The sequence below is a fragment of the Poecilia mexicana genome, unplaced genomic scaffold, assembly GCF_051168715.1.
Source record: "Poecilia mexicana isolate PSO_F unplaced genomic scaffold, ASM5116871v1 scaffold_17, whole genome shotgun sequence".
Classification (NCBI taxonomy): Eukaryota; Metazoa; Chordata; class Actinopteri; order Cyprinodontiformes; family Poeciliidae; genus Poecilia; species Poecilia mexicana.
In genome coordinates, this window is record NW_028263386.1 from 15,664,304 (window position 1) to 15,679,047 (window position 14,744).

Here is a 14,744-nt window from a genome sequence, read left to right on the forward strand (position 1 = left end):
ATTACATTGCTGTTTAAAGGTATTTCTACACGTTGTCACATTAAAACCTCAGAATTTAATGTATAACGTTTTGACAGAGAACAAAGCACTTCAAAATTGTAAAGTGGACTGAAAATTATAAAATATTTTGTTTCTTTTTTTTGTCACTTTGACAGATGAAAAGGTTATTGTGTGCAGCTGTTTTAGTTCGCTTGAGTCAATACTGTATTTCTTTTTGTGTATCAACCTTGCACATATTTACAGATTCAGCCCATTCATCTGTGCAAAATAGCTCAAATTCAGTCTGAGTCTTTTTTAGACTCTCTTGTGTAGAAGGCAGGTTGAAAAAGCCTCCCAATCTCTTCCTGTTATTTGTTACTATCTCCCCAACATGCATGCTGTTTTGTTGCAAAACAAAAACAAGGAAATATTTTTTTTCCCGGGATAGTTTCAGCTAGTAAACACCCTCTGTTGACATCATGAGTGTGTATGTGGTGTAATAACTTGTTGTTTTTGTTTAAATCAAGAGCAATCTTGTTTCAACGTTCGACCAACAAGTTCATAACTTCTCAGTATTCAGTAGTGACCCCTACTTTATCACATTGCCTTAACAAAATGCCAGTCCAACCGATTTCTCCTTGACACAAAATCTTTATCTTTATTACAGAACATGACGTTTGCTCCACAAACCTGTTAGAAAAAATTTGCACCGAACCTTTTAGAAACTATAAAAGCAAGGTCTAATTAGTAACAGGTCATTCTGTAAAACGTAAAGCACGTCAGAGTAGAGTAACGGATAAATCATAAGTTAAGGAATATTGGTTATGTTAACATATCAGTATGAATTTCACAGCAACAATCTGAACAGGAGAAGTTCCTGCGGTCAGTAACAATATAATAGAACAAAAGCCTTACTGAATTTCATAAAGCTTAACTGGCTGCCTTCTAAAAAGCACTATTCTCCCACAGCACTTTGTTTATACAGGCACTTCCCATCTGCATAGCTTCCCCTTTTAGAACACGCCTGCACAAGATCGAGGCCCTTACAGTTGTCCAAGGCCTATTTAAGACGTTAGGATCCAAACAATTCTTCCTTATCACTTCAGAACCTTTCCTGAATACCACTGGAATGGTAATAATAATCTTTTCAAAGCGAAAAAAAAAGAGCTTTGCATATGAAGTTTAATTTTTTTCCTCTGTTTTTACATGTTTTTTTTTTTTGTGGGTTCTCATATTTCCTTCAGAAATCCAGTGACAGGTTTGCTGGGCATTTCAAAACAAACTTTACATCATTAAATGAGATTGTGCGTAAGTAGTTTTTGATTCTTTGATGGGTTTTGATAGCTCTCACCTCTAGGCAACACTTAATGTGGAAAACATGTTTTGCATGTTCTATGTATACACATAAACAGAAAAGCATTTATTGCTGCAATGTTCTCTTTCCAAAAATATACGTGTCAGAGTGAAAAGATCTTTTCGGCTCACTCGTTTGTAAGTATTGTCGCAGACTAAAAACCTTGAAGCGAGAAAAAAAAAAAAAAAAACAGATATTTATTTTTATTGATAATTAATCTGTGTCGCAATGGCTACAAATACATTTGGAGAGCAACTACACGGAACCCGGGGATGAATAAACATTAAGGTTTCTTCGCATGGTTCTGGTGAAGCAAAAACTTTCCGCTCCTCTTCTGTGTTTCTTTCAAGTATTTCAGAAAAGAACGCCTCCAAGCAATTAACCTTTAGTTCTCTCTTAGCTCCTCCTTTTTGCTCAGGGCTTTACTGATATTTCTTTGAAAAACCTTAAAGAGCAAAGAAAAAGTTTGTGTTGCTATGTGAACTTACATGTTACTACATGTAACATTAAGAGAAGAGTTACAATCGTCACTTAAGCTTAGAAAGCAGAATAAATAAAGATAAAACCATGTATTCGCATGAGAAATAATATATTTGTTTATAAAGGAGAAAGCACCTCTCTTCTTTTTCATCAACAAAATATTATGTCTGCAATATTATAAAGAAATTAAAGGTATCTTGGATTCATCTTAACGCAGAATACATGGATGTTGTATTAACATTAACTTTAACTCTTTCATTTCTCACAAAAATATGCATGATTAATACTTAAAGGCAAAGTAATTTATCCTACTTAGTTTTCACTTTCACCCACCACTATCTAAAAATATTCATGGGAGTTTAATAGCGGATTCCAGATTGAAGGTAGGACAAATCAGAACAGCTAAGGAATGCAATACCCGCTTCTGAAAAACCGGAAAGTTCTAAAGACAGAAAAAAATATAGATATTTAAAAAGGAAGAACAGGATTTCATAGTTTTTTTCTGCTTATTGGACTATCAAACACAAATCTTTTGAAGGAGGTTGCATAGTTGTGTATGTGTGAACAATGTAAGAGAAACAAATAGCCAGAAGTGCAAATTTGAACAAATATGTGCAACCTCTGATATATGGTGGCATGTCAATAGCTCCAGAGCCAATAAAATGTTTTTGCAGGGTGCAATAAACAAAGCACAGGAGATAACTCACGACTACCAGCTCTGGCAAATTCACCTCTCACTGCGCTTCAGCAAAGAAATATTTGTAAAGGTCAGCTCACTCTGCAGGACAACACAGACGTCGTATTTTCAAAAGACAGAGAAAGAAAATGATTCTAAATAGATTTTATTTTGTGCAAAGAATCATTGCTCACTTTTAGCTAAGCTTTCGCATTTGATCTGTGTGACTCATCTTTAGTTTTATCACCTCTTTGGTATTCAGAGCCGGCTGTTTTAACATAATGTCCGCGTTGCTGAGAAAAGGGGCGGGGAGTGTTCTGTGTTGTCAGTCCCTGCCTGTCAAGCAGCGTCTTTTAAATGTTGTAGTTGATGTGCTGGACTAATTCTTTGCTCTCTTCTTAAATGGCTGAACATAACCCTGGCTATCCTGGACCCTTCTAAACGCTGAAACTGTTCAAATTGAGACGGACAAAGAGCAGTCGCCACAGAAATGCGTTTCTTTACCTTTGTTTTCATTTTTTTCAAACATTTATCGAGCGCCCTTCCTCTTCACGTCGGTAAGAAACTCAACATCGCTTTTCATTCGGTTAAGAGAATAAACAAGAAACGTGTGAAAAATCTTTAAACTGTTTAGAAAAAAAATATATATATATTTTTTACCTTAGACCTGACTGGGTGGTTAGGATATTCCAACGACACCTTTTTAAAAGTGACGGCGGCAACATTTGTTGAGGTTTTGTGCACGATGCGCGGTGGCGTTTAATGTGTATACATCAGACTGAGAGTTCAGCTCCAGTGTCATCCTTCATGAAGCAAACAAAAAGTACCAGATTAATGTCAACAAGGTGAAATAACCTGCATAGATGGTCAAAATCTCATCTGTTCTGTTGGACTCACTGGACTAATATGATAGAGATGCAGTTCATTTTAAATGTTGCTTTTCTTAGAAAAAAAAAAAAAAGATGCAACAAAAACAGTTGCACATTGGAGCATATTGCTAGGGAGGTATTTGTTCAATCAGGGCTTTTGCTTTTACTGTTTGCTTTTACTCGGGCAGATCAGCATACATACAGGAGACATTGAGTTCAGAAGGTTTTATGTTATCTATTGGTAAAAGGACCTAGACCTAAAAAAAAAAAAAAAAACCTGAAAAAATAGACAACTGCCAAAACTGCAAAGGCACAAAATCGCAAACTCACTACCTCGCTGAGGTGATACAAGTTGCATAGATGGCCAATAGTTTATCTGTTCTGTTAGACTGGAATAACATGATACAAATGCTGCTATTTTTAAATCTTACATTCCTTAGGATAAAAAAATAATAATACAACTGTTAAAACTACAGGAGGAGCTTAGAGCCTATTATTCAGAATATCATTAGGATTTTGCTTTTACTTTTTGTTTTGACTCAATGTTGAAGCTAAAAATGAAATCCATTTGTTTTGATCAGAATAAAACACCTGAAAAACTGTACGTTTCCAATTTGCCAATATTGATCAGTAAGGAGTTATTTTTAATCAAGAATATCTGATTTTCAATGCTTATATTTGATTTTTCCCCTTTTTTTTATCCCTTTCTTGTGTCCTTTCAGATGCCATCATAGTTCAGATCCAGCAGTCGGGGGTGGTAGGAGCTCAGCATGTCGCAGAGCAAGTTTTGCTCAATGGAATTTCTCTCTCAAGCCCAAGCTGGGAGGTCCAGAGCATAATTAAAATCATGTCCGCCAGTGACCTCCTACCTGATGGGATCAGCAATAACCACACTTCAGTTCTAAGTAAGATAACCCTGATTTTGTGCAAACCAGATAATTATGACGCAGTTTTATAATAATCTGTGTATGTTGATGCTCTCCCTTTAGGAAATCATACTGTCCTTCGCTCTCGGGAATGCATCAAAGAGGGCTCTCGGCTCCACTGGTCTGATCGGGTGTTTTGTGACGGCAAGGTCTTCCTGACCCTGGAGCACAACAACACATGGACAGCCCATGTGCCAGAGGCAAAGGCCATCAAAAACTTGTGGAACCAGGAAGTGGAACATTCAAAGATCGAGGGACGTCGTCTGCAGGAGGGCTGCATTCAGCTGATGAAGGAACTGAAACTTTCGGAGGAAGAGTCAGGTATTGTCTTTTTTTTTTTCCAGACATTTTTTTTAAACAGAACTTTAGCAGATCTTTTTTATTTGTCTCCTGCTTTATTATTAAGAAGCTAAGTTGTCCTGGTGATTTATAAAAGTGCATCTTTCCATAAGATGCAGGTCGTGTAGTCAGTTTGCCTTTTTGTGCCCCTGTAGCTCTACCACCTGTCTTTTTCAGGGATAAAAAGGTCCCGTTAACAACCAATATCATAAAACCTACTCAATGTCTACTTAATGAGCATTAGCATTTGGTTTTGGTTTTGGTTTTATCTGAGTAAAACCAAAACCAAAACCAAAAGCCCTGATGATCGGAATGTGAATAATAGTTCCTAAACTACAGGCTCCTCTTACTGTATCTTTAGCTGTAGTAACGCTTTTGAAGTTGCATTTTTTTTTATTCTAAGACATTCAGCATCTAAAATGAGCTGCATTTCTATCGTATTATTCCAGTCCAACAGAATAAATGAGTTATTCGCTACCTATGAACTTGCATCATCTTGGTTGCTGACATTAATCTGCTACCTTTTTGTTGGTTTCATAGAAACCAACAATACCTTGACTTCCTGATTTTATGTCAGAAAGTCAAGGTATTCAGGTGTGCATGGATACAAAAGGGTTTGTTGAAAATGTACAAAATGAAAGTAGAAAAGTAGTTACATAAGAGTACAAACTGGCATAGTCTGCTGTTGTTGACAGTCATAGTCATTTGAAATGCTGTTTTTTTCTTCTTCTCTGTTTAGTTCATGGAATTGCTCTTCCCAGATTTCTGATCCCTATCTTGGCTGTGACGGCATTTTTAATGCTAATTATAGTGACCATTCTTATCTCAAGAGGCCCCGGTGAGTGAGCAACCTTTTTTTCTCTTTTTAAAACTTAGCATTGCTCGTCATGATACAGAGAAGTACAATTGATGTTCCCATATTGTCAGCCAATGTCTGCGTGCTTTCGTCTTGACTTTGTTTACGAGTCTGATGACTGCTAGTCTCATAAAATTCATCGCAATTTGACGTGTCTCATCAGTATGGTCTTCCATAGTTCAAGGAAATGTAATGTCATGTGGTTTGTCTTTGTTCACAATCTGTTTAGGTCTAAATCACCCTGGAGGTAAGAAAAACAAAACTCCTACTGTTTTCTCTCAAGTTTCTGGATGCTTCAGCTGACATTCTTAAAAGATTGATAAAAAAAAAGTTAAACATTAAATGAACTAAAAAAAAAAAAAAAAAAAAGAAAGAACACATAGCCTTTGGACGAGTATGTTCTACTTGATGTTTGTGGGTCGGTCATGTGGTTTTTCTTCTCCATCCTAATTATGTATGTGCAACGTGACCTCAGTTGCCCCTGTGTTTTGCTTGATCAGCAAGTTACGTAAATTTAAGTAGGTACTGCAATGAAAACTCTTTGAACAGGTCCTCTGTTAGGTATTTACATTTCTTGCTTGCTAATGAAGAAATAAAATGGGATTGATGTTCTATGTATTTTATTTTATTTTCTTCAATTGCAGGGGTGATCGGCTCCATTATCCATTACCCCAAAGATATAACTCACACTGCTGATGAGGAGGAATGTGGTTACAGAGCACTGTGACTCAAAAGGCTCATGAATACAAAGTTGCTTGTGAATGGATGTTTTTGTCATATGTGTTATGTTTTTCTTATTCTCTTTATTGCTTATGCTTATTTTTAAAAAATATATAAATTACTTAAAGAAAAATTAACACAAGTGTTTGATGCAGTAAGTTGTTCACATTCTTGTCAACACCAATAAACTCCCCACACAAAACTTGACATGTTCCTGAACACCCAATAAAAACAGTGCAAACTAATCCCAGCTCTCTCACTGTTCATCAAGGATGTTTCAATAACTGATTTTTGGTTTAAAAAAAAAGTGCATCTTAAATAACATGTGCTGTTTTTGAAATTGTTTTTCTATAACACTGTATTAAACTTTATCAAATTAACTTGGATTTGGTTAAAGCAGAATATTTATGCACAGTCAAAACAACTCTCCAATCACTCTACCAGTGATAATATGTAAAAGGTTTATGAGCAAGGAAAACATTTTCAGAGTCCAAATGTAAAAGTTAATCATTTATGCTGTATTCCTTACTTATGAGTGCATTTTAGTCAAATGTTGGTTTTCTTGGTCAATGGCTGACAGCACTAACACACACAATGGTGCTCTGTGAAAATGCATGGCTTGTTCTAATTGAGAGGATGAAGGCAGTATAAAGAATTCAAAAAGTGCTTTTGTGGGATTCCAAGATAATTCATGTTTATTAGGAAAAGTTGGACATTAGCAAAACCCAAGTTGTCCAATGTTAAAGTTTCTTCATGGCAGATTGTTTTCTTTTGTTTCTGCACTGTCACTCAAAAATATAGGGTACAAGCTTATGTCAAATTTTAATTAATCGAGTTTGATGGATTAAAATGCCACGCCCAAATCAAAATCGATGTTATCGCTCACAAACATCTGTTTAATTGCGTCATAACATGCTTATCGCACACAAACACCTGTTAAATCTGCGTCATAAAATGCCAGCTGGTTGATTGATAGAGTTTCTCAGTTTTGCACATGTTGAGGTTTTCTCCAAACGCTAGCTACTTGGAGAAAACTATAACAATAAAGTGCCGAGTTGGTAACAGCCTTGCTTAACTCCCAACACTTGGCTGTGTCACTCTGTGCCTTAAAGCACCACCCACTTTAGCTGAATTTTTTTTTTTTTCAAAATTTGTCAAGGGGGATTTCAGTCCAAGTTTATAGTAAACTACAATAAGCTGGATTTTCTGTTTGCCTCAAAAATGAACTTTTGATGTTATCAAAAAATACCAATCTTTGCTTTCATCAACCTAAAAAACATTGCTAATCATTTAACATCTTCTGCTTGAGACGGACAGTTCCCTCCCAGTGAAGCACCGCCTCACTGGGAGGGAACTGAAAGGATAACATTGATCATTTATAAGCTTATCAATTACAAGAGGTGAACTGTCTGTTGGTGAACATTAGTGAACAGATAGTATGTGAATTTGTGCAACAAAACATTGAAAGAAAAAAATATATATATTTTTCATATTGATGTGCAGTGAAGACCATTTGCTGAAATCATGATTTAAACAGTTTGAACATTCCTTGATTTTCATGCTTAACTTATTTCCACACTTCATCAAGTTGAGGACTACAAAAATTTTCTTTGTGGAAAGTCAAACAGATGCAATTGAAAATAAACTAAAATGTTCACTGGACCCTTCCTAGCAGACAGAGTTAAAACTCAAATCAAGGTTGTCAAAAACAGGTCTTGCAGGGTTTTTGTTGTTTTTTTTTTTGGTCACTATCTTTTCGATTACACAGCACAGAATTTAACAGTACGAATTCACAACATAGATGAATTTGAAAGATCGTACATCTTACTATGGCTCCGTACCGTATGATCGCAGTAAAGTCAGAAACAGTACGCTAACAAAGTATTTTTTTTTTCTCTCTACTAAAATGTACGATAAGCTTATGATCAATATTATCCTTTCAGTTCCCTCCCAGTGAGGCGGTGCTTCACTGGGAGGGAACTGTCCGTCTCAAGCAGAAGATGTTAAATGATTAGCAATGTTTTTTAGGTTGATGAAAGCAAAGATTGGTATTTTTTGATAACATCAAAAGTTCATTTTTGAGGCAAACAGAAAATCCAGCTTATTGTAGTTTACTATAAACTTGGACTGAAATCCCCCTTGACAAATTTTGAAAAAAAAAAAAATTCAGCTAAAGTGGGTGGTGCTTTAAGGCACAGAGTGACACAGCCAAGTGTTGGGAGTTAAGCAAGGCTGTTACCAACTCGGCACTTTATTGTTATAGTTTTCTCCAAGTAGCTAGCGTTTGGAGAAAACCTCAACATGTGCAAAACTGAGAAACTCTATCAATCAACCAGCTGGCATTTTATGACGCAGATTTAACAGGTGTTTGTGTGTGATAAGCATGTTATGACGCAATTAAACAGATGTTTGTGTGCGATAACATCGATTTTGATTTGGGCGTGGCATTTTAATCCATCAAACTCGATTAATTAAAATCTGACATAAGCTTGTACCCTATATTTTTACGGTCTTTTTGTGATAAGTAAAAATGACATTAGAATGTAATTTAAAAGTTAATTTCAGCTATTCAATTAAAGTAGACCGCATAGATTTGTTGCAGAGAGAAAAAATGAAACCTTATTTCTTCCAATGTTGATGGCTGTGGCTTATGGCAATTAAAACTCTAAATTTAGTTATTGAAAAGTAGAATAGCCTTAAAAAGAAGAATTTATAAAGCAGAAATGTTGAAATTCTTCATAGGATTATGAAGCAACTCCTATTAAAATTTGTCAGGGGTTTATTAAAAGGCATAGTCTGCAGCTGGAATTGATGTTTCAAGAGGCATCACACAGACAAGATATCCAGGATCATATGGGCTTGCTGTCAAATTCTTTGTCCCTCCTCACCCAGTGCCAATGTCAGAATTGTTTTAGCTAGGCTAAGAAAGAATAAGTGGAGTGTTGTTATTTGGTTCAAAATCTTCTTTTCACACATGTTTTTTTTTTTCTTTTTTGTGGGGGATAGCGGGGGATCAGTATCTCAGAGTCCAGTATGAGGTGATTGTGGGAACCATGCCATCTGCTGGTGTTTGTGCGCTACGTTATTTTGGCACACTTGAAGCTACCCTTTGCTGAAAAGCTTTCTTGAAATACTGATTTCAATTTTCAGCTAGACTTGGCATCATTTACTACCTATACTATGACCACAGTATAACTGCGCTTGATTGGCCTAAACTAAATAGTAAATATGTAAAAAATAAATACGTAGAGTATCATTCAAAGAAACAAAGAGTCACCAGACGTCAATTAGTTGAATTATAAAACTCCAGTCCTGGAGGGTCACTGCCCTGCAACTTTTATATGTGCCTCTGCTGCGCCACAACTGTATAGAATAATTGGGTCATTTGCAAGGCTGTGGAGAACTTATCTACACAAGAAGGGGGTAGTTACGCCATTTAATTCCAGTGTTTTGTACATATGGCACACCTAAAAACTGCAGGACAATGGCCCTCGAGGACAGCAGTTTGACACCCCTGATCTAATCAGAAAATTAAACAAAAAGCAAACAATAGGTGGCGATAGAGTTCAAGAGAATTAGTTTGTTTTATAGACGTCAGGGTCGCAGCAAACGGTAACTACCAATCAGAACTCCGCATTTGTTCTCGATACCGTGGCAACAGCCAATATTAACGGCAGCGTCTCGAATGAGCCAATCACAGAAGCGAGGCGTGGGATTTAAATCGTGTGGCGTCTTCTGCACGAAATTCAAATTTCAGACGGAGACGAGACCTAGCGACAATTCCACGTTTTCCTGCAAACACAGTTTGTATGTTTGTTTTTAATCTGTAAATCCGATAATGGATACGTTTTCTTTGTGTTTTCGATCATACGGCAATTCTGTTTGGACATGTTTGTTTTGAACAGGCTAATTATGTCAAATTCCTTTCCTGTTTTTATGTGGGGCCACAAATGTATCAAAACTACATGTAACCTGGTAGATTGGGGGTGGGGGGACAAATATTTGTTTCTTTAAGTGTCCTCTTGACTCAAGCTGATCCAGCGTTGACATTTTTGGCTAGCATTAGCATGGGATCGCCATGTATCAAATGTAAAACGAAGCTCAGGTTACTAGCATGCATAATATCGACATTTTCTTTTTGGTTCACGCTCAGGAATATCAAATCCTGGCTCAAATGGCGCAATTTGGATTTGAGAACGACATCCACAACATCCTGAAGCTCGACATGCCCATTACAAACGCTCCCATGGCGAGGTGGCAGAGAAAAGCCAGCTCATCCAACACGTCCGGCCTGAACACGTTGTCGCCTGGAAAATCTGCTAATATTTCGCTAAGTTCATCTAAAACGCCAACCAAAACACCAGGTAATTGAAGCATTGTTTTTATTTTTGTGCGGAGTTTAAAAGAAAATGTCAATGAGGGCGTTTGTAAATGTGTGCGTAATTTCCTCAGGTAAAAACAAGAAAACCCCATCAAAGATGGGAGGCGATCGCTTCATACCCACAAGGAATAATAAACAGATGGACGTGGCAAATTTCCTGCTTACAAAAGAAAATGAACCAGCTGATGCAAACCCTGCTTTGTCAGTAGTAAGTAGTCTGACACATTTCCTTTTAAAACTTGAAGTGGAGTCTAGGATTTTATTGTTCACCAATTTCCGTATTTATAGGAAAGCCAGAAAGCTTGGTCTGTGACACTGAACGGATACAACATTGAAGATGCAAAGATCCTGCACCTAGGAGGGAAGCCACTGAATGCACCAGAAGGTAACTGCATGCAAGCTTGGATTTTTAAAGCAATTAAATTTTACATGGTTTAATTTCTATTTTTATTTATTTTTTATTAAGGCTATCAAAACAACTTGAAAGTCCTCTACAGTCAAGTTTCGACACCCGCCTCTCTCAAAAAGGCCAGATACATATCTTCTACTCCTGACAAAATCTTAGATGCTCCAGGTCTTCGAAATGATTTCTGTAAGAATGCCTATTGCATCTTTCCACAAAATCATTAATCATCCTTTTATGTCTGGCATATGTTAGTCTCCCCCCCTCTCTCTTCCAGATTTAAATCTGCTTGACTGGAGCAGTCGAAATGTCCTCGCTGTGGCACTTGACAATAGTGTGTACCTCTGGGATGCCTCACAAGGAGACATCATTCTACTTCTGAAGATGGAGCGTGAGGAGGACTATATCTGCTCGCTGTCCTGGACCAAAGAGGGAAGCTACCTGGCTGTTGGAACCAGTGATTGCAAAGTTCAGGTAAGTGTTGCCATGGATTCTAGGCAACGTGCTTGTCGGCACATGGATCAATGTGTGCATTTTTCCTTTCAGTTGTGGGACGTTGAAAATCAGAAACGCCTGCGCAGCATGACTAGCCACACAGCAAGAGTTAGTTCTCTGAGTTGGAACGATTATATTCTCTCCAGGTATAGTAGCTCTGATACTTGAGCGAACCTAAATTGGCCAATTATCTAGAAAAGTACCTGAAGTAACTCCATTTCCTTCTGTATTCATGTTTTTTTTCTGTCTTCTCTCAGTGGCTCCAGGTCAGGACACATCCACCACCATGATGTTAGGGTGGCAAACCACCACATCTCTACACTTGCTGGTCATTCACAGGAAGTGTGTGGCCTCAAGTGGTCGCCTGATGGGCGATACTTGGCTAGTGGCGGCAATGACAACTTAGTGTGTTTGTGGCCCCGCGTGCAGGAGGGAAGTTCCAATAGTGATGGACAGTTAATCCGTCGCTTGAGTGAACATCAGGGAGCTGTCAAGGTGAGGCTCTTCTCTGCACAGTATACTCTAAACATTCTTAAAACATCACTGGTATGTAACTGGTATGTAACTTTCATACAAGTAACACCTTGTAGAAGTATTATCCCTTAAACTCTAGGATTTTGTCATGCATCACAATTTTATGTTGACATGATATTGCATAATTTCTGCTTCCCCCCCCCCCCCCCCAAGAGCTGTATAGCTCCATGTTACTCTGGTGCTGTACTATTCCACATCAACTTTGGTTCTATTAAACGCATTCTTAGACATGAATAGTTCTGCAAGCTATTAAATGTGTATTTCATGTCTTGAGCTGTTGACTTCTTTACTGAAGTATTGTCATGCATTTCCATTAAAGGCTTTGGCCTGGTGCCCATGGCAGTCGAATACTCTTGCCTCTGGCGGCGGCACAAGTGACCGCCACATTCGCATCTGGAACGTCAACTCTGGCTCTTGTGTCAGTTCTCTTGACACTCAGTCGCAGGTAACTGTGCGTCTCTAAATGTTTCAATGTGCTGTTTAATCGTGCTTTTCCTAAGTGTACAATCTGTTTCCTAAAATTTCAGATCTCATCACTTGTGTTTGCACCCAACTACAAAGAATTGGTCTCTGCACATGGCTTTGCCCATCACAATGTTGTCATTTGGAAGTATCCCTCACTCTGCAAGGTTTCGGAACTTAACGGTAAGAGAGAAATTTGACTTTACCCATGTCTGGCAACAGGTGGACAACCCTAAATGCATAAACTGTACTTGATCTCGATCAGTCCATTTGTGACGGGTGTTGCGGTTTTGGTATTCTCTTACTTTCCATCCTGGCATTTAGTAAAAGTAATCTGCTCTAGAAGCCTAAGCAACTTATTGCAACATGCTTCATTTGAAAAGAGACATGACTGTTTCTATACAAATTTGCTGATGCTTTCTTGTGATCATATTATCCAAGGAGCATTTCTGACGCCTTCTACTGGAGCAGTATTTGAAAGAAATGTTGACTGACCATAAAGAAATTTGCTCACAATCTTCTTGCATAACTTTTTTTATTTTAGGCCATGACGGAAGAGTTCTCAGTTTGGTTTTGAGCCCAGACAATGCAACTGTAGCAACTGTTGCTGGAGATGAAACTATTCGTCTATGGAAGTCCTTCGAAATGGATCCCGTAAAGAAGAAAGCTAAGGAGAGGCTGGTCAACTCAGCTAGCAGCGTCATTCATCAGTCAATCAGATAACTTCCCTTGTTTGTTCTTTTATGTCATAGGTATTTTTGATTATGCAATTGTTTAAATTGAAATAAAGCTTTCCACCCTGTTGCTATTATAGGGGGTCTTTATGGGTTTTTACTATGTGTAATTCAGAGAATTGGTAAAGTGTGTGGGGAGGAGGGAATTGTTTAGCTTTTACTTGTTTTATTGGCATGTGCCTTGTAATTACTGAACTTTGGTTTTAATGAACTATATTTATCGAATGTGTGTGATGCATATTTTTCTGGATTCACTTGTGACTGCTTACGATCTTTACTTGGGTTTAATAAACTGCATATTGCCAGCTATGCCAGTTTGTGTAAATCTGAGGACCCATGTTCATCTTTAGTGAGCACACGGAAAGAGAACTGAATCTTTTATTTTGTCCCCGTATCTAAAATGTGAATGTGGAGTTCTTTGCTGAAATGAGATACTTTGCAATTAAACTTTTTTTGTAAACAAGGGGGTGGATGGATTGGGACCATCTAAGGGGATATTAATCCATTTTCTTTCAGTTGATGTCTATGTAACGTTTGGCCTTATGAACCGCCACTAGATGGCTCTATATATCTACGTGAGACTGGGGTAAACCACTGAAAGTGCTTGAAGGTTTAGACTGGAGGATATTTTAACATTTATTCATTTTAGAATAAAAGTAGTGTACATTATATTGAGAATGACTGTACATGTGGTACATATTGACTCAATGTTGTCCATTAGGTTGATATTTAACTTATTTTGATCTAAATTAATGTGGCATTTATAGGCACCTGACACTAAAATGACAATTCAGACATGTTGGAACAGGAAAATAAAATGGGGAAACAGACTGGAAAATGTAGGTGTCAATTTACAAGATCCATTTATCTAATCAAAACTAATTTACTAGCTCTTGTATTTCAGTTCAGAAATGCATTGCATTGAGCTAACTTTGCAATAATTGCAAAAGTAATTGGTTTAATCTCAACTTTCTGTGCAGATTATTTCGTGGAGCACACCAGGACAGAAACTTAAACTTCAATAAAGAAATATTTTCTTTAACAAAGTCTGCAGATTTCCACAATAAAATTAAAATGGTGTATTTGAAGACAAGCTTTCAATGTCTGTTTTAAGAAAATCTTCTTTAGCAGGAAGGTACTGCCAATAAGACTGGTGTGGAGAGCACAATCTCTTAGGATAGCAACATCAGAGCCAATCAAAAACCTAGTTGTGTTCTGGAAACAACTGTTTACTACTTATATTGAATCTCAGTATCTGTCAGATTAAGTTAATTCTATGAAATCCAACCAGAACCCCCTAATTCTATTTTTTTTAAACATTTTTTTTGTTCCTTTGATTGTAAGATATGTAGAACAAAAGATAATTTCTGTACACTTAACACCCTCTGTCCCATTTTTGTCCCATTGACTTCCATTATAACCACATACAGCTTTTATTTTTTTGCAGTCTGTTGATGCTGCATGTGTCCACTTTGAGATAAATTAATATACATAATGGAATGAGCTGATTTTTATATCTGCTTCCTTCTAACTTTT

At 37.2% G+C, this 14,744-nt stretch overlaps 2 protein-coding genes across 3 annotated transcripts; both read left to right on the forward strand.

Moving 5' to 3' along the window:
- Nucleotides 1–2,779: 2,779 nt before the first annotated feature.
- Nucleotides 2,780–6,444, forward strand: LOC106903821 (uncharacterized). Its single transcript, XM_014967821.2, has 6 exons — nt 2,780–3,046; nt 4,081–4,263; nt 4,348–4,605; nt 5,363–5,461; nt 5,709–5,726; nt 6,124–6,444. The coding sequence occupies exons 1-6, from the start codon at nt 2,980–2,982 to the stop codon at nt 6,204–6,206; spliced, it is 708 nt and encodes a 235-aa protein (XP_014823307.1). The 5' UTR covers nt 2,780–2,979; the 3' UTR covers nt 6,207–6,444.
- Nucleotides 6,445–9,869: 3,425 nt separating this feature from the next.
- On the forward strand, nt 9,870–13,517 carry cdc20 (cell division cycle 20 homolog). Of its 2 annotated transcripts, none has more exons than XM_088014425.1 (11): nt 9,870–10,010; nt 10,305–10,563; nt 10,652–10,788; nt 10,869–10,965; nt 11,047–11,172; nt 11,261–11,457; nt 11,530–11,624; nt 11,736–11,973; nt 12,332–12,457; nt 12,540–12,657; nt 13,019–13,517. In XM_088014425.1, exons 1-11 carry the CDS (start codon nt 9,885–9,887, stop codon nt 13,195–13,197), a joined length of 1,698 nt encoding a protein of 565 aa, XP_087870551.1. In that variant the 5' UTR covers nt 9,870–9,884; the 3' UTR covers nt 13,198–13,517. The 2 variants fall into 2 exon arrangements, with proteins under 2 accessions (XP_087870551.1, XP_014823291.2); XM_014967805.2 differs by having other exon boundaries at nt 9,917–10,006; nt 10,353–10,563.
- The last annotated feature ends 1,227 nt before the right edge of the window (nt 13,518–14,744 follow it).